Source organism: Embiotoca jacksoni, unplaced genomic scaffold, assembly GCF_022577435.1.
Source record: "Embiotoca jacksoni isolate LCO1_2020_lvr unplaced genomic scaffold, fEmbJac1.0.p SCAF_6, whole genome shotgun sequence".
Taxonomy (NCBI): Eukaryota; Metazoa; Chordata; class Actinopteri; family Embiotocidae; genus Embiotoca; species Embiotoca jacksoni.
The window spans coordinates 22463889-22486601 of NW_027185414.1; the positions used below are offsets into that span (position 1 = coordinate 22463889).

At 40.5% G+C, this 22713-nt stretch overlaps 1 protein-coding gene across 3 annotated transcripts in view; it reads left to right on the plus strand.

Moving 5' to 3' along the window:
* Positions 1-10907: 10907 nt before the first annotated feature.
* The window catches only part of map2k5 (mitogen-activated protein kinase kinase 5), a 54778-nt gene continuing 42972 nt past the window's right edge, over positions 10908-22713 (plus strand). For 2 of the 3 annotated variants that reach the window (XM_069173913.1, XM_069173915.1), the window contains exons 1-8: positions 10909-11342; positions 11575-11623; positions 12410-12477; positions 16568-16637; positions 17449-17489; positions 18797-18864; positions 18988-19036; positions 20949-21013. In XM_069173913.1, the coding sequence (XP_069030014.1) occupies positions 11211-11342; positions 11575-11623; positions 12410-12477; positions 16568-16637; positions 17449-17489; positions 18797-18864; positions 18988-19036; positions 20949-21013 (542 nt within the window). In that variant the 5' untranslated portion in view covers positions 10909-11210. Of the gene's footprint in view, positions 11343-11574; positions 11624-12409; positions 12478-16567; positions 16638-17448; positions 17490-18796; positions 18865-18987; positions 19037-20948; positions 21014-22713 lie in introns of all 3 variants that reach the window. The other variant, XM_069173914.1, reaches the window with a different exon arrangement.

A 22713-nucleotide genomic window follows, 5' to 3' on the forward strand; every position in this document is an offset into this window, starting at 1 on the left:
ATATCGTCCAGATGTCTACACGGTGCATTAAACAGCATGCTCAATAGAAACAGTATTCTGCATTAGTTCTACTTTCCAGATGTCAGACTGCAACAGGCTGCACTGTCTCTCCTCCACGTACACTGATGCTGTCACTGTTGTTTGGCTCCTCGTATTACAGCCTTTGCCATTACTTGGATTTGTGATTAAATCCAGCAAAGTGCTGCCGATAGCCGAATTGTCCAGCCACTCTCAATTACTGTCTAGGGAGGGTACCTGAGAAAGCTTAACACAGCAATTAACAACTTAATTAAGTGACACAGCCATTGTGGCATTTCTGGAGCCATGCAACAAGGGGCGTATTGATTGCAGGGGATTGCCAGTTGGTCCCCAATTGATCGCCCGATTGATTGGCTTGGATAGGCATTCCTCAATGACTCGGGGAAGGAGTCGGTGTGTGTGTTGTGTGTTTTGTCTCAGAGGAAGTAGCCGTCATGCCGCTGTGTGACTCACTGATAATGACCTGCCAGACTGGCTGCATGGCCTCTACCAATCCCCCTGGGTGTGACACGCGTGTCTGGTGTCAATCATTCACAAGCTCACTCTGTCTCTCTCTTTCACGCAAACACTGAAAATGACACACACACACACACACACACACACACACACACACACACACACACACACACACACACACACACACACACACACACACACACGACCGGAGGCCCGAGGACTCTGCTCCGATCCTAAGTAACATCTGCAGTCTATTCATTCTAAATACACCTGACAGGGATGCCGTAGTAAATACTCACAAGTGCGCACGACAGAATACCTTGCATGCTGGAGATACAGACGTACAAGCTGATGCTTGAATGTAGAAACACAGATGTATTTCCATTTGATTTCAATGCCATCATTTCTAATGTGGCATGTTGCTTTAGAATATTATTACATTTAAGTCACAATTTCTTCTGGCACGGAAGCCTATACACACACACACACACACACACACACACACACACACACACACACACACACACACACACACACACAGATCCAATGGTCCCTGGGGAACAGTTAGGATGCAGGGCAGCGCTGGATATAAGAGGGGAGTGAAGTGGTGGTAAGATGTCAAATAAAATGTCATCTCTTATTGTGTCAATGAAGTAATTCCCTTTTAAAGGATTGACCCTTCACCCTGCAGGAGCTCGGCCAATTGCACAGTGCAGCCATGAGGTGATAACAAATGACTCAACTAAGGGGGGTGGGTGCTATGTAGGACTCACCCTGGACCAGTTACAGCCGGATAAAAGATGTGTCCAAATCAATTACAAATATAGCCCTCGCTTTCAGAAGCATTTAACTGAGGACCAGGACTTCGTTATAATTTTGATAAATAAACGGACTGAAATTTAAAAGTTTAAATAAAGGTTAAACCATTTTATAGAAATGCAATTTTTTTTAGGACACTAAAGCAACATACTGAACAACATCTCCCTTTCAACTTAACCTCATTACACTCTCGGCCTTAGTAGTTTCTTATTTTACCACCAGGGGGTAGTATTATATGGATGGACTTGAAGATGGTACTCAATGAGATTCTTTGTATTGTTATAGGACTATTCATGTATGATCAAATATTTTTTGGACAAAAAACACACAACTTTACAAACGCTAATACAATGATAGACTGGAGGGTTGGATGATATTTGATTTAAAGAAAAAACTATGACAGTGTGTGTGTGTGCGTGCGTGCGCATGTCAGAGTGCTTCACACACTCAGCTCTCCTTGTGCCTGCTGTGGTTCTGAGGTGCTCAACTTATGACCTGTAATTACTTTGCTACTTGCCTTCAAATCTCACCAGAGCAGGTTGTTCTCGGACTCTTCAATTACCTCACTTCAGTACCTCTGCTGCTCCCACATGCCCAGCAAAATCACAATGATAGGCCGGGGAACGGACTGTTTCGAAGTTTACTACAAATTTTACCAAGTGAAAGTGATTACAGACAAAAGAAATTACAAGCAAACAAAAAAAAAATAATCATTAAATATAATCGAAATATATAATCAAATATGTTAAGTTTTATTCTTATACAATTTTCATATATAAGAATAGGCATCATTTTTAAGGGCAAAAACCTGGACACATGCACATCCCCTTTGACAGACTTTCAGAAACGATTGTACCCATTTCAATATGCAGACATTTAAAACAGAGCAGGGCTCAAGTTAATCCACAGTGTCTCTACCCTCATCATGCTGCACCTAGCAGATGATCTAAACAGTGATGGGTCTTGTGGTTGGCCACCGAGTGGTGTGGGTTTGATAAGTACATTGATGCTGCCCTCCAAGTATCATCAGGCGGGAAAGTGGATCAGCAACTCCTTTTGATGTGCACCCTGATTATCAGCATCAGGGCTCGGAGATTTGGCATCAAACAACCAAAATCCAATTAAAACAAAGCTCGGCCAAACCAGTGTGTGTTCATGATCAGTAGAAAGAGCTGCGGTCTTTAAAACATCAGTACAGTTAGGCGAGAGAGGAGGACAGACCAGCCCTCAAGGAGCTTTACACCTTCCTGAGATAGAGAACGGGCTCTCCAGCACACTGCCTTCATAATGAATCCCTTTGGATTTCCTAAAGAGCTGCTTGGGCTGAAGCAGCATGGGATCCCTGCATACCCAGAAGAAGTCACCAACCAACACCTCAGGAACGCCTACATCGACAGTGCCACGGACAAAAACCTGGCACACTGCAAAGACCTAATTACACCACCTGAACCCTCCATCCTGTTTAACATCAAAGGAACCCCACCCTGACAGAAATCAGGGATACAGTAAGGGCGGCGCGGACTGCTCAGCTCGAGAGTGGAGTATCATACAAAGTATGCAGACATTGTCCAAGACCTCTGAAGAGACTCTGGAGACTCATCGGGATATTATGGCAATGGGTCCCTTTTTAAGATTCTTGCTCACCATCTGACAGAGCACCTCCTGAGGAATTCATATACTGACAATGCAGTGCAGAGGGGAGGAGTTCCTGGCAATGCTGAGCTGCATAGCGCTCACAGGAGTGGTTACCCAATTGATCCAAGAGGCAAGAGGGAAAGGAGGAGACCTGGCAGTGATATCGATAGACCTTGCCAACGCCTATCGAATCCAAATCGAATTGATTCCACGTAAACTTGTGGCAACAGAGCTGATGAGACAGGATGTTCATGGACAACCTGACTGTAACAGCAACATCAGTGCCAGGATACAGATGGCTCTTCTAAGTCCTGGACAGGCACTTGGAAGTATTAGTTATAAAGCAGCCAAATCCAGAACATTGGTCCTGATAAAGGGAAGAAAGAGGCCAGGCCTTAAAGGCTGCTAACCTCAGCTTGTGATTGGCATCTGAAAGATGACTTGGGGAAACAACTGAATTTTTTTTTAACACATTGCAAGGACGACACTCGGGCCAGTAACATTTGCCTTTTTTAATTAAGTGCTTTTGTTGGAACTCACTGTCCCCTTGGAAGAGCAGATAGGAAAAGAGATCTTGAGCTGATGGCGAAATGGGTGAACGGCCCCTTGTGAGACCATTGAGGTGGCTGCAGTGTCTCTTCTACTTTGGACAATCAGCCTCCTTTGTATCAAAGGACTGCAGGAAAGAAGAGCCACCAAGAACATCATCGAAGCTGTAGAAAAGGCATTGATTTGGCTGTGGTTCAAGAGATGTGATCCAAGGTTTAGAGAGTCACTTGGACACAAGCCAGGGACGAATCACCCCTGGCTGGGTCACCCGATGTCACCTGGTGTTTGATTATCTAATGGACGAAACACCCCATGACTGGGTTTCAAGAAACAAACAAGGGAAGCCTGTGACCATAGCATCACAAGGCCAACAACAATACCCACCGGGTTCTTTGGATATAGTCTGCATCAATTTATATAAAAACTTGTTATTAAAGAGAAGAGCAAAAGATCTGTCTATTGGGGGCATATTTGAAGGTTGATAGGCTAGGTTGCATGTTTGCCCTTGTGTAGCTCTGTCACATTGTGGTGTAACCCATTTCAATATGCCGACATTTTAATAATTAAACAAGGGACGTTCATGAAAACAGCACAGCAAGGCCAACAACAATACCCACCACATATTCCTTGGAAATAGTCTGCATCAGTTTGCATTCAAACTTGTAGTAAAATAGAGAAGACCAAAAGATTTATCTATTGGGCCGTATTTGAAGGTTGGGTCCAGGTCGCATATGTTTGCCCTTGTATAGTCCTGTCACATTGTGGTGTAACGGAGCCTCAGCTGCAGGATTGCAATTTTTAATGAAAAAGCTGGAGCCGCCGCATCCAGGTAAGACCTCTGGAGGTTGTATTTCCAAAGCTTTGTTATATCCCACAATGAGGCAGTGTGGACACACACACACACACACACACACACACACACACACACACACACACAAAGATTTAACTCAACAATGATAGCGACATCAGTGGCTTAAAAAACACTTATGTATTTCCCTGTAAAAGGCACATTTTGGATGTATCCTTGATAACCTGAAAGACTGTCTATCAGACATTATATATTAAATGTTTCAAAACTTCCATCAAATATATTGCAGTCTATGTAACACACTAGATTTCCTGTGTTAAGTTTAGTCCTGTCTTTAGGTCGCTCTGGGAGTGAATGAAACACTGCAAATGTTTGCAGTTTAAAACAAGGAACTGAACTGCAATTTATTATAGTTATTAACACACACAGAAAATCAAGGGAACAGCATAAAGAAAAATAACAAATTCAAATAATAACCCCAATACCGGTATTTCTCCCACAGTCAGTCAGTTTCAGTCTATTGTCTTTCAGTCTACTACCCGGTAGTTAATGTCTGTAGGCTCTCAGAATAACTCTTATCTGAATCTTTTGCTCGTCGGTGCTCCGGCAGGAGAATCCAAGAAGCCCAAATGCAGCTTCACCCACGGCGAGGATGATCAGGGGTCGCAGGGTCACTCAGCTCCAGCGCTCTGCGGAGGTTTCTGGGGATCGCTGTCTCCATCACAGATCCATACAGAAAAAATAAATAAATCTGCATACAGCAGAATTGAATATGATGTCAGTACTGTAATTTATAAACTCTATCGTTGGTGTAACAGTAAATGACCAGTAAAATAGTATACACACATATATATATATATATAATAATATCCACTATGGTTAATATTAACATACCAACATATTTCACACACACATGTACTCATGTCTCAGTGGCATCTATCACTTATACCTAACAGGCATTATTTAAACGTCCACCGTTACTAAGCAACACACTTAACAGCTGTTCTCAATCTGACAGTTTACTTCTGGCGCTAAACCAAGAAAATGACGTCATCGTTCCCGCGCGTTAACCCCTCAGCGCTTAGCTAGCCCCGTCGCGCACATGTAGCTCCACAATCACAGATATCAACCCCGTAAAATAATATTCAACAACAATTTAATATTTATCTCCGACTGGTTATTTTCTCTTCTCTCCTGATAGATATATTTAGCCCAACTAAACAACTGTCCTCTTTTGTAGCTCTACAGCAAACGGCTAACTGTGAGCAACGCATTCGTCACTCACCGGAGATTCTTCTCAGACTTAAAATAAACTTTTTCCTTCGGAGTCGGTCTGGTTAACGATCAAATAAATGAAGCTCCTCAAAAGCAGTGAGAAAAAAAAAATCAACCAAATGAGATTCTTCATGGTGTCTTCATTCAGGCATAAAAGGTGCTTTGATCTCCCGACGTGCACGAGAGCGCCTCTCTGGTCAACGTCGGTATTGCATGTGTGAGTTAACCCTTTAGTTGCTGGTAAAACTAATGTGGGTTACATCATGAAAAAACATCTGAAGTTATTAAATGCCCACCAAATGCAACTTCGGAAATGGAAGAAAATCTGGAAGAAAATATCAAACATTTTGAATTTCTTTGTGGGCTTGTTGCAGATTAAGGTTAGATGTGATTGCTATTAACCAAAATGTTATAATTTTCTTACCTGAATAATGATAGACGTTTTTTTCTTATTTGTTACTAATTCAGTATTAAATGCCTTCAGTAGAGGTTAATATTGGTGGCAAATCACCTTCAAATCCTTGAAGACATCATTTCTGACTCTTTGATTTGATCAGTAATGTGTGCAAAACTATTGGAAGAAGATTTTGAATGTGTAGGCAGTCAGCAGAATCTCATCTGACAGGAAAGACCAACACACACCAACTCCACCACAACTTTCCACTGACTCACCACAGTATCAGGTAGTTGCCTGCGTGAGACCAAACGTACTGGGTGGTAATGACCTACTTGATTGACCACAACCTGTAAATAATTTGTTGTCCATGTTGATCACCATAACATCGTAATATGAAATTTTGAAACATTTTTCCATCCACAGAGGTCAAAGGTCGAGCTAGAGGCTGCCAGTTTGCTTGGAGCTTGAAGTCAATTTATATTAATATGAAAAGTTAAAATATAAAACTCTGGCACACAGAAAATACGGGCCCAAAAATGAAATTGAATCTAAGTACCAGCCCATGAAGTTCTTTATTTCCTTCATTATAGTCTTTATTTTCTTCATTACTTTCACTGTTCAGGTCATTGTGTTGGCCTTTATATGACACATGAACACCAACCATGATGAGTTCTTTCACACACCAAAGGTCAGAGGCATCACTTACAGAAAGAGAAGGACCCCCCCAAACACTCACTAAGTCATTTACCTCATCCTCTATCAATTATTGAGACCCAGTTGTCAGTTGAAAAGCCAGCCAGACTTTCCGTTGATCTGTTTGATGAATATTTTAGCTGACAAACAGGCCACCTGACACCCTGCACCGAAGCAATGTGTGGTTAGAGAGGTCACGCCTCTTTGCCACACACATGCACATATGCATGCACATGTATATACAGTTACAGTGTCGCTGTTGTTGCTGAATGTTTTTAGTTACTGTTTATTTACATTACTTTCCCCTCGAGCTGGCTGTTGTTGTGTTTGGTTTTGACAGTTTTCCCGACAGTCAATTTAAAGTAAAACCTTTAGTGTTTTGTACTCCATGACACGCCTTCATATTATTGTACTTTATACACCACTGCAGTTATTAAGCAGCCACAGGCATCAGTTATTCTACAGATTAAAAAAAAACTCTGCACACAAAATCATTGGGGATCATAAAAAAGAGAATTTATTGAAATAGATAAGTTGTAGTTCACCTTAGCTCCACCTACAGTAATCATGCAGTAATCAAGAATCACACAATGTAACAGTGACAAGAGTTATACTGTGAAAGTACTTTTACTAAAAAAGTGTATTTTTAATTGTGGACACGTTAAACTATTTTCGATCATCATCTGTAAAGTAGCTCTTGCTCTGCATCTCAGCAGTCTGAATTGTGTGCCAAATTATTGGGCCTATCTCTCCAGAAAGATAATTATGTTTAAATCCATTTTTTTACCTGACTTCACCAGCAATTCGTTTCAGTGAAGAAGAGCAGAGCAGACCAGTGCAGCCTATGGAATTATAGGATTTAAAGTTTGGCTTCACCTTGGATGAACCGTTTATTAATCCGTGCAGAAGCCACATATTTGGAAGAAAAGTCGTTTTGCTGGAAGAAGATGCTGGAAGTGGGAAATAAAACAACATTTTAAGTTATCCTTAACGATTTCTACATTTGGAGCATATTTATTAATAGATGCCTGGGATGAAGCTATTGTTCATGGTGAAAAACATTTACACGTTTTATAGCTTTAAGTACATTTGTGAAAAAAAAAAAATTCTCATACCTTGTATTCAATAAAGTCACTTGACCAGAGCAAAGCCACACAGAGCACTGGTGAACTGGTGATGAGTTATTTATGTCAGGCTCAGTTCAAAAGCCTCAATGGAGGAGACATACCTCATAAATTTTTCTATGGCCCCTATGAGCAGGTCAGGAAGGCACCAATATTTCCTCTTTATTAGAAACAACAGAAACAACATGCAGCCATAAAAGGGACCTCAGAGGTGAATTTGAAACAGGGGGAACGGCAGGGAAAGCATGCTGCTCCGAGAGCTGAGAGGTAGTCACGCAATCCATTTCTTTCCAGACGACTTGTCCGTGTATTGGTACAATTCCTCATAACTCTTACACCAGTGACTCACAAACTCCCCGTGCTTCATCACAGGTCAACTTGGAGATGAACTTTAAAGGAAGATGTAACAAATGATCACAGCTTCTCAGGCAATTGACATCTGCTGAAGTGCCATAACCCACTACACATCCTGACCTCAATTTGGAGTCTGCGTGTTGAAGGGCCATCTGAGGGAGATGGTATCGATCTGAGCAGGGACTCTGGCAGCATCAATAAACAACAGGCTTCAGGCTTCAAGGCTGAGGAGACACATCTCTATTTCAGCTACAGGGTTTGCATCTGGATACCTGAGTTGGGACGTGGCCCTGGACAGACGGTGGGACACATTTTTCTTGCTGAACTCACAGCAGGCACAGCTCCTTTGTGAGACCAAAGCCAGTGATATCTTCTGTTGGATCCATGAAGGTAACTAAGGCCTCAAACTACAAGTTCACACATTTTTACTTTGAATAATTACCCTTAATGTTAAGGGGCATTGTAGATAGAAAGCTACCAAGTAACAGTCAATACTAGCGGGAACGATCAGTGCTTAACGAGCAGACAAATAGCATTTCAAGATCCTCTGTTTCAGCATTACAGTGAAAGAAGACAGTGCTGACTTTGGCCCATTAATCAATAAACACAACAAACCAACCAATACATTTGACATAGACTAATGAAATAATAATCATCAACAGAAGAAGGGAAGGAAGGAACACAGGCTATGTTTGTTAAACACTATAAACAGTCATAAATGAAAATACAATTATTGTGAAAGTAATGGGCAATCTTGTTGGACAATTTTGTAGCTGTCTTGTTTACTTGTTTTTTCCTCTTTGTTGAGAAAGTTAAATAAGTGTGCCTCATATATTTAGAGTCAAACTGAGCTCACTTTGCGCTAAGCAGCTTGTCAATAACAAGAAAAGAGGTATGGGGCAAGAGAGGAGGTCTGATAAAATGGCTTTTAATTACCAGACAGTGAATGCTGGCCTTCCTTTTCCACTTTCTCCTCCCAGCTAAGTCAGGAGTTTGATTTCTGATAATGTGGATTGCTGACTGGGCTTCATCCTCGTTGCCCCTAAAGCAGAAGGACCAAACGTCAAGTCCTGGGAGAATATGTTTGACAAAGTGCCATATAGATCTTCTGCTTTTCAACAGAGGGCAGTGCTGGTGGAGGCATTAATCAGAACGCTTGATAGCCCTGTTTTGTTTTCCCCTTTACTCTCTGTAACAATTAGGCAAAGTAATAATTTCAGGCATTACATGGAAATCAATGGGTCTTTAACACAGCTGTTGGTACAGGTGTAAGTGATGAGACAAGTTCAGAAAGGATCGATATATGAACTTGTAACCTCTGTGTGTGTATAGTATGTGTATGTGTGTATAGTATGTGTGTGTGTTTGAGACAACTGACAAGAGACAGACTTTTGGATCTTTTCCATTCCCTACTGATAAGATTGTAAAAACTGATGGAGAAGTTCATCTTTAGGCCAACCAGGGGGAGATAAGGTTGTTCCAGCAGCCAATGAAATCCAACCTATTGCAATGACTGGCATAGCACACGCTCCACTGATATTGTTTTCAACATGTCTAGCCAGATCTGAGCCACAGCGAGCAGGCTTTAACAAGTTCTTATCATTGCACAGAACCCTGGTCAACAGACTTTGGTATCAGGTCTGTGAGCAGCACACTGGAAATGAACAGAAAAAGAGACTTCACTTTGCTTACAGATCAATGTCCTGTTCTTGGAAACTACAAGCGCTCTTTACAAGGTGGGCAGAAAGACTAATGTAGGTCCTGAATTGTAAGACCATGATCAAGTTTTAAGTGCCCCTTTGTTTTACACTCAACTACTATAATGACCAATGCCAAGTGGAAACCTTTAAATACTAATGCTGCGTTAATGTCAAGTGAAAAAGGTGAAAACCTCCCTGAATACTTCTTTGAAAAGCTGTGGTGGTTTTCATCTCAAAAGTTTTTTGTTACTGTGAAAGCAAGGACTATTCGTACATTGTCCAAGTTTTGATTGAACATTACAATAGTGATCTAAGGTAAAACATTTTTTAAAGAATACTTCATAGCTACTGATCCATTATACCCTCAGAAAGCTATTTTGCTCAGTATTGTACTCTCTTATCAAAATTGATAACTAGAATCTCACATCAATGTCATGTACAGTAAAAGCGGTTCAAGGTGGCAACAATTTTTTTTTTGATGCAGTATTCATTTAACTTCGATCAGAAGGCTGAGCTGTACACAAAGCAAAATTATGACCCAGCTGAAATCTTGGTTTTATCAAGAGAGAATAATGACAACAATGGCACAAAAATATGTTTTATACATTTTAAAGCTTTTTATATATAAAAAAAATAAATAATAATAATAATAATAATAAAAAAATTATAGCCTTTCATAGCATTCCAGTTGTTGGTCAAACAAAGTCATGCACAAGAAAAACTTGACCAACCTTAGAAAACCTACAGTAGAACTGGACTTGCGATTAAAATCCTGACTTACATGTCTGTAAAACATGAGCTATTTCTCATAGTTCAGGAAAAACAAGCACAGACTACCATGTAAATAAGGACTTTACACAGAAATACGAGCTAAAAAAAAATATATAGCACACTTAAAGCATTCATGCAATATTATACTTTTGCTGCATAGTCTTTAATTTAACATTTGTGGTACTCGCTGTGTGTTAGGTCCAGATCATTCCCTCTCACTCAGTAAAAGTAGCAACGTCTCGAGCGGCCACAGGGTTGAAGGGTCTTTTATTTTGAAATTCCACGACCGGATGTTGATTCGGAAACGCCGTTGGAGTGGTTTCCTGAAAGCTAACAGCATAGCTTAAAAACATCTCTTACAACTCAGTGTAAAAAAAAAACTTTGCCTCGGAGAGCAGGCGTGAGCACTCTTACAAGGTCGGAGCTGAACCTTTTCTCGCGGTTATGGCGGGACTCCGGTGCGACTGAGAAAGGTTTTTTTTCTTCTCCAAACCTCCGCATCACTTCAAACCAAATGTTTGGACTGCGAGCAGGATGCTAGAGCTCGTTAGCTTCGACGGTAGCATCATGAGGCTCAATCTTCCCTCTTTATGCTCGTACCCCGTTTAAATAACCTCCGCGCGATGGACACCGAGGCGATCGTGATCCGTATAAAGACGCCGTCGGGGGACATGGACTCGTCCGTCGACTACCCGTCTCTTCTGAACTTCAACGACTTGCTGGTGAGTCTTCAATTAGCCGGAGAGCTAACTGGTTTGGAAGTTTTAAAACATTTATACCACGAATACAAAACAACAACAACAACAACAACAACCGGAAGTACACTTCGCGTGAGAGTTTTCTGCCTCGAGTCGTGCTGTTTACCGTATTGATAACTTGTCAAGTGAGCAGGTGAGTTCTTGTTGTACTTCGTGTCCCTCTTGTTGTTATTCACTCTTCCCGACGTTGTTTCAGGTCGCTATCAGAGACGTCATGCCTGAAGCCACCGTCACGGCCTTTGAATGTAAGTTCACGTTTCACAAGTTGCAACTGCTTTCATGCCGAAACGGGAACAACGTCAGAGAACTCGTACTCAATGTTGATGCATGTTAATTCATGTTAATTCATGTTGCTGTCACGGAGCATTTTGATGATCATTCCCGTGAGTTTATATGAAGAAAAGAGCAGGAGTACCTACATATGTTTTGCAATTGTTGCTTATCCGAATAGACTAAATGAAACCGTTGTTTGTTTGCACTTCATTTGGCTCAAAATATTGCAATTTCCTGCGTGATTTTTGACAGGGAAAATATTATTTCATAAGCAGCATCAAGAGGGTGTTGTAGTGATGCTTATGGCCGGTCTTAGTCATTGTTATATGAATAAAACTAATGAATAGGTTGTACTTTTTTGGATTATTCATGAAAATAATTTTCTCATTGTCATTGTCAACGTTGACATAAATAATAGAACTCTCCTTAGTAATGCAAAAATGCGAGAATCTCCTTTGCAGATTGTCCCAAATGTAGTTTACAATGGTTATTGTGTTTGTAGTATACACATTGAATGTCATCACAGTTATCGTCAAATCAATTTAATTTCCTGTTTTGTTTTGCCACATAAAATATAGCGTATCGTATGAGTTGCATTAAAAGTTTTGTTACAATAATACCAAATTCGATGTGATTTTGTGTAGCATTGTAGTCTAATTGTGTATATTTGATCTACTTCATGTACAGTTTGGGACAGTTTAAGATGGTGTTGACAGCTCGCTATTATTTTGTTAAAAAGATGCTTCTGTGTTTTTTAGATGAAGATGAGGTTGGCGACAGAATCACTGTAAGAAGTGATGAAGAACTCAAAGCCATGTTGTCATATGTGAGTATATGAATGAATACATTATTATTACCATGGTGCCAGACATTCAGTCTATATGAAACTATTTAGTAGTTTCCCTGTGGGCTGTTTGTTCTTTAGAAAGTTGTTTAAACTCGGGTCAGAGCTCACTGTTGACACTTCTGTGTACTATGTAGATAAAATGAGTACTGTAAAGACATCCACTATGTCTGAGGATCTTGAAAGAGCGATCACTCCTCTGTTACAGTTCCTCACTTTTTTGTTGTTGTTGTTGTTGTCAAGGTTTTTTGTGCAGAATATATGGTGTTGTATGGATTGTAAAACCCTCAGAGAAAATTTGTGAGTTTGGGTAATACAAATAAAATAAAATAGACGTGTCCTGAACAGAGTAACAAGGACATTTTTTAAATGTCCTGTGTTTTATAAGTGCTTTTTGCAGCTCAATCAAAGAGCCACTCACCTCCCTTTTCATTGAGAAAAAACATCTTGGAGACGGGCATCTTAAAAGCTTTGCACATAAAACTTAAACTGTCAGCAAGAGTGTTAAAAAACCAGCTGGCATGAAAATTGCATCAAGTTTGAAAAAACAAACCATTTGGAGAATACTTTGAAAACCTGATACATACGTTGTTGCTGAAGATGAAAATGACCTCAGGGCTCTCAGAAAAATCAGAAACATCATTTTTTTGAAACAGGGATTTTAACTGTGAGATTAATACTATATTTTCGTGTAGGAAGCACCTTACACTATTTTCTGGTAGAAAATAATCCAAAAACAAAGAGGTAGATGCTGATGAAATGATAACATTGACAGATTTCAACTTCTTGCTTCCACTTCTAAAACCATAAAGCCTCATCTAGTTGCATTTAATCTATGGTAAAAAAATAAATACAAATATTGGTAATATTCAGCAACACACACACACACACACACACACACACACACACTCTTGTCACTACCCATTCAGCTCCCCCACCTAGCGCAGTACATTTTCATATTCCACCATACTTACTGTTCATGCCACGGACAGTAAGAGTAATGGCGTGTAATGGGATTCTGTGTGAGGTACACTGAAAGCTAAATGAACTGTCAATTTTTATTATTTATTATTCAGTACTTAAAGTTTTGCCTCATTAAAGAGCAGCCCCCCTGGGCGGCAGAATTGTTCAAAATCTACTTTCATCTGTGGATGTCTTTTACCCCCCATCAGCTCACAATGATGCTACGCGAGCCACAGGCACAATTTACATTCCCTGTTTTTTTGGCCATCTTTGTCATGCATTCACTTGTGGTTGCCTTTTAATCATTAAGTAGCGTTGGGTAGCAGGGTGATTAAGCAAAAAGAGGCAGATGTTTTGCCAAGAAGTGTTGTGAGACAGAGATGGAAAAGGAATTGACCTCGGCCTCAAATCCAGCTGACGTATTTTGAGATTTTGTCATTTTGCTTTGTTGTGTGTCCTGTTAAAAAAAAGAAGAAAAAAGAGCAGCTTTTGAAAAACGGGTACCAATCAGGTTTCAGGAATTCCCAGTCCATCATTATTTTGTGTACTGTGTGCTTAAATGGCATCATAATATTCTTTAAATATCCTGTTCAGATGTAAACTGATGCTGCTGCAGGAGATTAAGACAGTGCAGTGCTTTTGTTCAATTCTTTCAGGAAATGTGAAAATGCACATTATAAGGTAACAGTTTTTAAAGAAAAGACCATGGTACTTGTATGATTATACTAATTTGATACATGATCAGCCACATATCAGCAATAGTCACCAGTACATCTGGACAACAATTAAGTGGACCCAGACATATTTATGTCTGTGAAAAGCTTATTTTGTCAAATATTTGATTTAAAAATATCTTTGAACTTGAGCTTTATCTCATTAGTCAGTAGCTTAATGTCCCAACAATTAGTTCTTTATTCAGAGAATGTGACATGTCTGAAGTGCATATTAATTTATGACTCTGACCTGCACTTCATTCTACCCAGCATAAATATTTACTATCCACAACACTGCACTGCTTCGCCCACACATTTCAAAACGCGTTTGTTCAATGAATTTTTGGCAAACAAATTCAGGAGCTCCGTAATGGCTTTCTACTCATGGGACAGGCAAGTGTATAAAAAGCTGCTGATCACCTGAAAAATACCAGACTCACTCGAATATAATTTACCTAGTCAAGTACTTTAAATGTCTTATGCAAGGGTTATGCATTTCAGCAGTCATTTGCATTTGTATTTGGGGACTTTCTTTTGCGTTGTGTTTGTTTGCTGTGGTAGCCATTTGGCCTCCGTAGAGACCCCAGTGGATTTTTGCTTCAGTGTTATTAATTCCAGGTGAGCAGACAGCCATTATGTGAAATTAATAGGAATTAAGGGAAACAGCATGTTAGGTGAAAGGTGGGTTAATTCATTCTGTCTGTCATGGTTGCTTTGTGGGCGCATGTGTGTCCGTGATAGTAAGTTTGTAGTCAGAGTTTTAAATATTCTGTCGCTACGTGGTGGTTTTCTGTTGTTATTTAAGATCTCTGCTTTAACATTGCCTTGTGAAAAATTCCCTTTCCTGATTGCCGAGCAAAATTAATGCTCAAATTCAGCACTTAATTAACATCAGCCTGCAGAGGGCATATATTGTGAAAAGTATCCCCCATCACTGAGAACATTGATTGCGACATGCTCCTGTGAGACCGACTAGACTTCCAGGCATCTCTAATCATTGTTCGACACCTTGAAAGACAGACGCCCCTGTTCAAAGTTAAAGACCCGCCTATGTCAGGTGCTAAAAAAAACAACATGTGACCTCATCCCTTCCTCACTCAGCTCCCCCTGGAGGTAGTGGCTCTAATTCCACCGTTCTTACCCCCCTTTTCCTCTCCGTCTGCTAATGATGATGAGACCCACTCTCTGCTCTCACTCTCTATGCTTGTCCCTTAAGGCTGAGCGATGGTATTTGGGATCGGACACTGTTTAGTTATTGGCCAACAATGGAGAATGTCTTTTAATAACACACCTACTACAGATTAGGTGGTAATTGCAGCCTTAATCAATAAACTAGCTGAGCGGAAAATTAAAGGTACGCGAAGCCCACACACACACACGCACACGCACACGCGCACACACACACACACACACACACACACACACACACACACACACACACACACACACACCACGTTTTTTGGTTTTAGGCCCATTGTTCAGATGTGGCCTAGTGAAAGTGCTGCAGGGCGAAAGCAGAGGGCTAGGAGCGAGGAGGGGATCTGACAGTGATAAATAGACCTTTTAATAACAGCTGTGCCACTTGGGTAGCCATTCTGATCCGTTCCCATCCAAGCCGGTCCCACCGTCCCGTCCCAGCCCCCACCTACCCCACCCCACTATGAGAGAGCAAATTTACATATTGCTGTGATGACTTGGTAGTTCACGCTGGATTGTAAATGAAACACCATGAATGTTTGTGTGCGCTCCGTAAAGACATCGTCTAAAGCGTCTCCAGTAAGACCTTGATGTTTATTTTGGAGCCTCCAAACAAAAAGCACATAAACAAAACACACATTGGAACACACACACACACACACACACACACACACACACACACCCACGCGCGCACACACTCACAGTTTTAACAGATGGTTTGCTTAACTGAAACATCAATTATTGTGTTGCCTTGGCAAGCGTCTGCGAGGCTCCAGAGTGTGTATGCACATGTTAGTCCTGTAGGATCTGAGTGTTTGGTGAGCTGCTGACCTGCAGGAGAAAAGGGTTAATGCTACACTCCTTCAGAACAAGCCCACAGGGCATTGGTCCTCATCGGCAACAGATTTCAGCACAGCATGCTCACATTTTTGACAAAACGGTGGATTAATTCTAACGTCTATTAAATAAACATTTTTGCGTGTGTATTATTCTACAATTCGTCGTAGCGGAAAGTCAAATTGTAAATTCATCAAGGTCTTCTTCATCCGTTGTGTGTTACCGCTCTTCTGCAGCTTGAAGTTGTTCTTGATTGATGAAACAGTTTTAACGGCTTTCTTAGATATATTTCACATGCAGTATGTTTCACTTCAAATCAATATATCACTCTGAACTATTTGTGATTTTCTTTTCCAATTTAGTACTTCAACACAATGCATGAACAACGCATGAATGGACTGCTGCCGGACCCTCTACAGATTTTTCCAAGAGGTACAGAGTGACATGTTACAGTTTATCATGCACTGGTAATGCTGAAAGGCTCGATGCATCTTTGTAATTAATGTGTTGACAATTAATCACAAGCAAAATTTAAATATATAAAAATATTCACATTTTTATAGTCTGATGCAATTACACTGACATTTGGGTACATCACTTGTTTGGTGTTCAAACAATAAGAAAACGGGAGCATTTGGTGCTAGGGGTAACAACGGCGCCTCTGGACAACATTAAAATTCAGTGGCTCATTCTGTTATTGTGTTGATAGTCATTTATAAATCTACATTTCTTTTGCTCCAAGGACATTGAAAGTGCAAGTTTGTGTTCAGGCTGAAGCTTGCCTGCGTCTCAGGCGCTGAAAACTAAACTGTTTTTTCACGACGAGGGCTTTTTTTCAGTACATACTTTTACCATATCTTCATGTAGTTTTCTCACTACTCAAAGTCATACATAATCGCTAACAGGCCCCGAAGGAAAATTCCTGAAACGTTTTGTTGTCTCTTTATTTGACTCTGTATCTGGCTCTCTCTTTTTGTCTTTACATTTTTCTTTTTTTTTTTCTCTCTCTCTCTCTCGTCTCTAACGCTGTGATTGTTTTTCCTTCCACCTACCACCAACTGTCTCAAGAGCCCAACATCTCAATCACTCTCTTGTCCGCAACTAATTTCAGAGGAACCCTCATTTCATTTCATCTTTTTTCTTTTTTTTTTTTCTTCTTCCTTTATAAAGAACTGATTCCTTTTCAACACATTTGTAAATGGCCCAGTGATGTGATCTACAATCTAGTCAATTACTGTTTCAGCCGGCAAGACTCCAGGGATCCGGAACATACATGGCCTGAAGGTACCTATCTCAATAATTGTTTCGGCTGCCTTACACAGAGAAGGAGGGGAGGGGAGGGTGGGAAGTTGAGTCAAATGGATTGGTAACGCTGTGTTCCACTTATTGAAATGTCAATTGAAGTCAAGGCTCTCCTTTTCTTTCACTCATTCTCTTGCTCCCCTCGTCTATGTTTATGTATGGGGGTATCCGGCTGTGGCTGGAGCGGGCCTTTACTCTCTTCATCTCTGTCTCTGTGTTTTCTTGCTTCTTGTGCTGCGATAGTCGTATAAAAGCAAGGTGTTATCCTGATCCCCCTCCAGAGTAATATGATCCTCTCATTCCCTATAATAGGAAGAAAATCAGCGTTGGTTAGAGCAAAGACTAAATCGGGCATTGAGAAGATGTCATTGTTCAACCATGAAATTGTCATTACAAGCCCCCAAATGGCCTTACGCAGACCTTCCCATTTCATGTTAGGCATATGTTGCTATTGAAATGCATTGCTAATTACCGTGGGTTAAATGACTTGACACCTCCTCCGTCTCTCCAGATGATCCATATTACATCCATCTGCATTTCAATGATAAAATCAACCCCCCCCCCCCCCCCCCCCCCCAAAAAAAAAAAAAATACAGAAAGTGCTTTATTTAACGTATCCTCTGAGGAGCTTTGGTAACAACTACTGATCTGTGTCAGTTTTTTTCTGAGGTCAGGGGTCTGTTTTGAGAAGATGATGTTCTCCAAAAACCTTTAGTCCTTTGGTAATCTTTCCCCTCTTTTCTCTTGTTTTAATACAAAAGTAATTGGCTGAGGGGAGCCTTGTGTGCCATTTAAATGAGGTTTTCCTGGGCACTAATTAAAGAGACAATCCCTGTGCTTTAGTGGACCCAACACATCGGCCTTTTGACCTCAATTAAGGAGTTATTTTTAGTATCCCCTTTACGGGGTCTTCTCTCTTCTTTTGTGTTCAATATCTGGGTTGAGTGTGGAGGTCTTTGGAGTAAACATAGACGCAGATGAATAGATATTAATGTCCCTAGTGAGGGATGAACATTTTAATGTCCAATGCTTTATCATCTGCATCACTTTCTCTAGTGTTGAGCCATATTTCTGTACCTCAATGCAAATACTATTTCTTCCTCTGCCCGTCTTACTTCTTTCCTTCTCCTCTGCCCGCCTCCCTCTCTTATGAAAGCCAATTAACCTCCAAGCTGAAGTGAGAGCCTCTGCTTTGTTGCTGCTCATTAAGGGGTCCGGCCATATGTCTGTCTCGGTGTCTAATTTGCGTGTCTGTTCACATTTGTGTGTATGTGTTTGCCCTTCCTCAGGTTAATACAAGACCTAACCCAGGCAATGACTGCACTCACACTGTCCCGGACTCCATAGCCAACAACAGGTGAGTTTTCTGGGGGCATTAGGACGATGTTACACTACCTGGAGTTAATTTTATTTGGTTGGTTGGTGGATGAGTATAAAGATGTCGCTAATATTCGCTTCATTGCTGTGTTCTGTCCTCCAGCTTGAAAAAATCGTCTGCTGAGCTAAAGAGGATCTTGACAAACGGACAGGTGAGCGTGTGTTTCGGACTTTAAGTAGAATTTGACCCCCCCCCCCCCCTCGTTATCTCACCGCTCTTGCTCTCACACCTTTTGTGAGACTGCGGACATGTTTTACAGAGCGTGTATTTGGTTATTGTGTCCTCACTGTGCCACACTGAGAGACTGTTCCTGGGAACAAACCTGCTACAGTCACGTCTCTGTCTTTTATAGAAACCCCCCCACCACCACCACCACCACCCACCTCCTTCCCACCCCCTTTCTCTCTCTCCCCTCTATATACACAGACACAGTAGCTGGCATGTCAGGAAGACAATTAAGGCAGCGGCCTCTCAGGTTTCTGCTGTAACACGGTGAACTAATAGATCTGTTCTCTCCCTTCTCCTCCATCCCTTCATCCATGTCCTCTCATTCTCTTTACCTCCCTCCTCTCCCCATGTTAGTAAATCAATTGACGTGAAATGGGGCCGTGAGCATGCGTGTGCAGATACACTTACGTGCACGTTGTGAGTGTGAGCGTCGGCCTCTGTCTCTCTGGACAAAATGAGTTTAGGCAGCTCCACACTGATATCATATCAGTACAGATAGGCGTCTGTCCAAATAAACTAGCATCTTGACAGCATTAGCCTGCAGCCTCAGTGAGACAGAAATCATTATGTGTTTGTGGCACAGCATCGACTGGGGCAATAATTAACGAGGTGAATATTCACTGGATATTTTAATAACTGACCATTTTGTATGGAAATATAAACACTTTATTTTATTTTTTTATGCTGCTCTTAAGGTGTAAACTGTGATATTCCCAGAACATTAGCACGTTTTAATTACACATTACCTGTTATGTCACTAGGACCCATGAAATATTGTAAATTATATATCTTTTCAGGTTTGTATCATAGTGATTCATGTGTCTATGTGAATATAAAACTAGTTATTATTAGTCTACTTTTAAAATATCTCTATTTAGATATACTTGTCACTTGGTGCCTTTTTTGGTTTGTCTGTTTTTTTTTTACTACTGTATTAATTAAAGCGATTGAATCACATTCATGCTAGTTACTGTTGTAATTGTCATTTAAGACCAGTGTCAACTGCAGGTAATTCATTGTGTAAATATATTCATTAAATGAATGTATGATGATTTTTATGAAATATTTTATATTGTAAAAAATATTACACACAAACATAAGGATGAGGAAGTTGTTTAGCCTATTTAAAGTTTGTAATTTTATAAATGTTGAACTTGAGGACTGTTTTCCTCAGTTTTCATTTTTATAATTACCTGCTCAAAATCACCAGACTGGCGATGCATTACCTCCCCTCCTCTGACGGATCTAACACGCTCCTCTTCAGTGCTGAGGTGTTATTTGAGATACAGTATATTCACATGTGCTCTACCTTAAACATATCTACAAGATTATTTCTTTTCTCTGTTTGGAGGAATTTAATTTACTGGCAGAACATTTCTGACTGGTAATATCTGAATGTGTAAGAGGAGGAAACTTCACATAGACGGTCCTTGTTAGTTCAGGCTACCTTACCTAACTCTGACATTTCTTTTCATTTACATATTTCTCAAAATGGGGTAGAATGATGACAGCAAACAAATCGTCATTAAAATCTACATCAGTCAGTGCCCTACTTACTCAAACACAATGCCCTTTTATAAATTGCACTTCAAATGCCGTACTGATCTTTCCCTCTCCTCCTTTGCTGTGTTCCTGTGGTTTCTCTCCTCGTGTAGCTGAACTTGAAGTGACCTGAATGCTCGTCTTGTTTATGGCCTCCAATAACAAAGTGGTCGCCTCTCTCTTGTGCGCAAACACGGTCTCTGACCTGTTTAGTTACACATATAATCCAATGCTTGCACTGCCTCTCGTGTTATGACATTATTGTGAACATTTGTGTGTTTGTTGCTCTGCAGATAAATGCCCAAGATATCCACTATCAAGAGCAGCTTGGCCATGGAAACGGAGGCACAGTTTACAAGTAAGTGTTTGTTGGCTCTCACATTGAGGCACCAGCATCACAAGGCCAAAGCACAATAACGGATGGTGACACTGAAGAGACACCTGCTGAAGCATGAGATGGTCTAAATGATGCATTCAGTGAGTGGAAGAATGTCTCAGTTTTGGCTAGTTTACACTGAATGGGACTTTTTTTTATTTTTTTATATATATATTGCTGTTCAGCATGATGACAAAATAGTATTGTGTGACGTGTTGTTCATTCTTCAACACAGTCCTTCTTTTCCTTCATGTGTCCATTTATCTCGCAGTGTGTGCTGTGACATCTATCAGGCTGGTTTGTGTCTGTACCTTCACTTATTTATTCTGCTTTGAAGGCTGCAAACATATATGATATTGATTTGGGGCTACAAGGTATGACAGCAATTGACTTAATCGGTCTATAGTACAGCACATTACCTGCCACCATGAGGAGCTCCATCCTCCCCGGCTGGACAAATGTGTTACTGCCCTGCTAACGTTATGACAATGTTGGCTTTTGCTTTGCTCCTTCTATCTTTCTTTCCCCCACCTTGTACTTTCTCCTTCCCATCAATCCTTAGCTATTGAGCTGTTTTATTGAGATTGAAGTATTGATCACTGCTCAGACTAACCTTGACTTGACTGAGTGGTCTGTGTCAGACAGTCCCCAGAAAACCCAGTAAATTTCCTATCTAGCAAATCCACAAGCCTATCTTTCTTTTCTTTTCTTTTTATTCCTTTCTCTCCAACTACGTTTTTCTGTTTTATGATTTTGAGATTGTTTCATTGAGCGCCAATCTCATAGTTTTAGGAGAATAAGATTGTTCATCAGTTTGGCACCAGACGTGGTTACACTGCACAGGGAAAGGCCGATATTGCAACCCCAACAACTTTTCAGTCAATTTAGCCCCGCAAAAAAAATCTATATGCATCGGTGCTGAAATTTTTATGGTTGAGAGGAGAAGATAGAAAAATACAGATTAAAAAAAAAAAATCACCCTGGTTATTTGTGCTGTTTTGGTGTTATAGATTGTTTTTTCATGTCCATTTTAATTCTGAAATCTTGTTTTTTATTTAAGTAAGCTACATTCATCAAATCATAGGTGCTTTTTCGGGTCAGAATAATCAAGGCAAGCAAAGGAGCACAAATACACTTTTTATCAGCTTGAAAATGGAGCCCTTTGAAAATGTCCCCGAACATTGTCCCACATTCATACTACTCACCATACACTTTTTTTAACCATTGAAATTTTGACTTGTCATGAAAAAATCTTGTTCAAAATGGGCCAGTTCCAGGTGTCGCTCGAAGCTATGACACTGAGCTCGGACCCTGGAACTAGCTCGTAACATTGAATGCATTTGTTGTGAATGTTATCAATTAAACTTTTACCTTTCCCAAATTGTTGGCTGTAAAAAAAAAATACAAGTCTAATCTATCACAACTCAGTGCACAGAGGAAATTAAAGAGCTGTTCACTGTTGGGGGAAAAAAAAGCATCAATTGTTTTTTTTAGAAACTTAAATAGATACCTGTTAATCATTGTCAAATTTTGAGTGTCGAGCCCAATTTCTTGACCCTCCTTCCAGATGGCACAGCAAGTCATGCACCAACTTGAATGATGGTCGGTCCAGGTCACCTGTGTCACTTGGTGCCTTTTTTGGTTTGTCTGTTTTTTTTACTACTGTATTAATTAAAGAGATT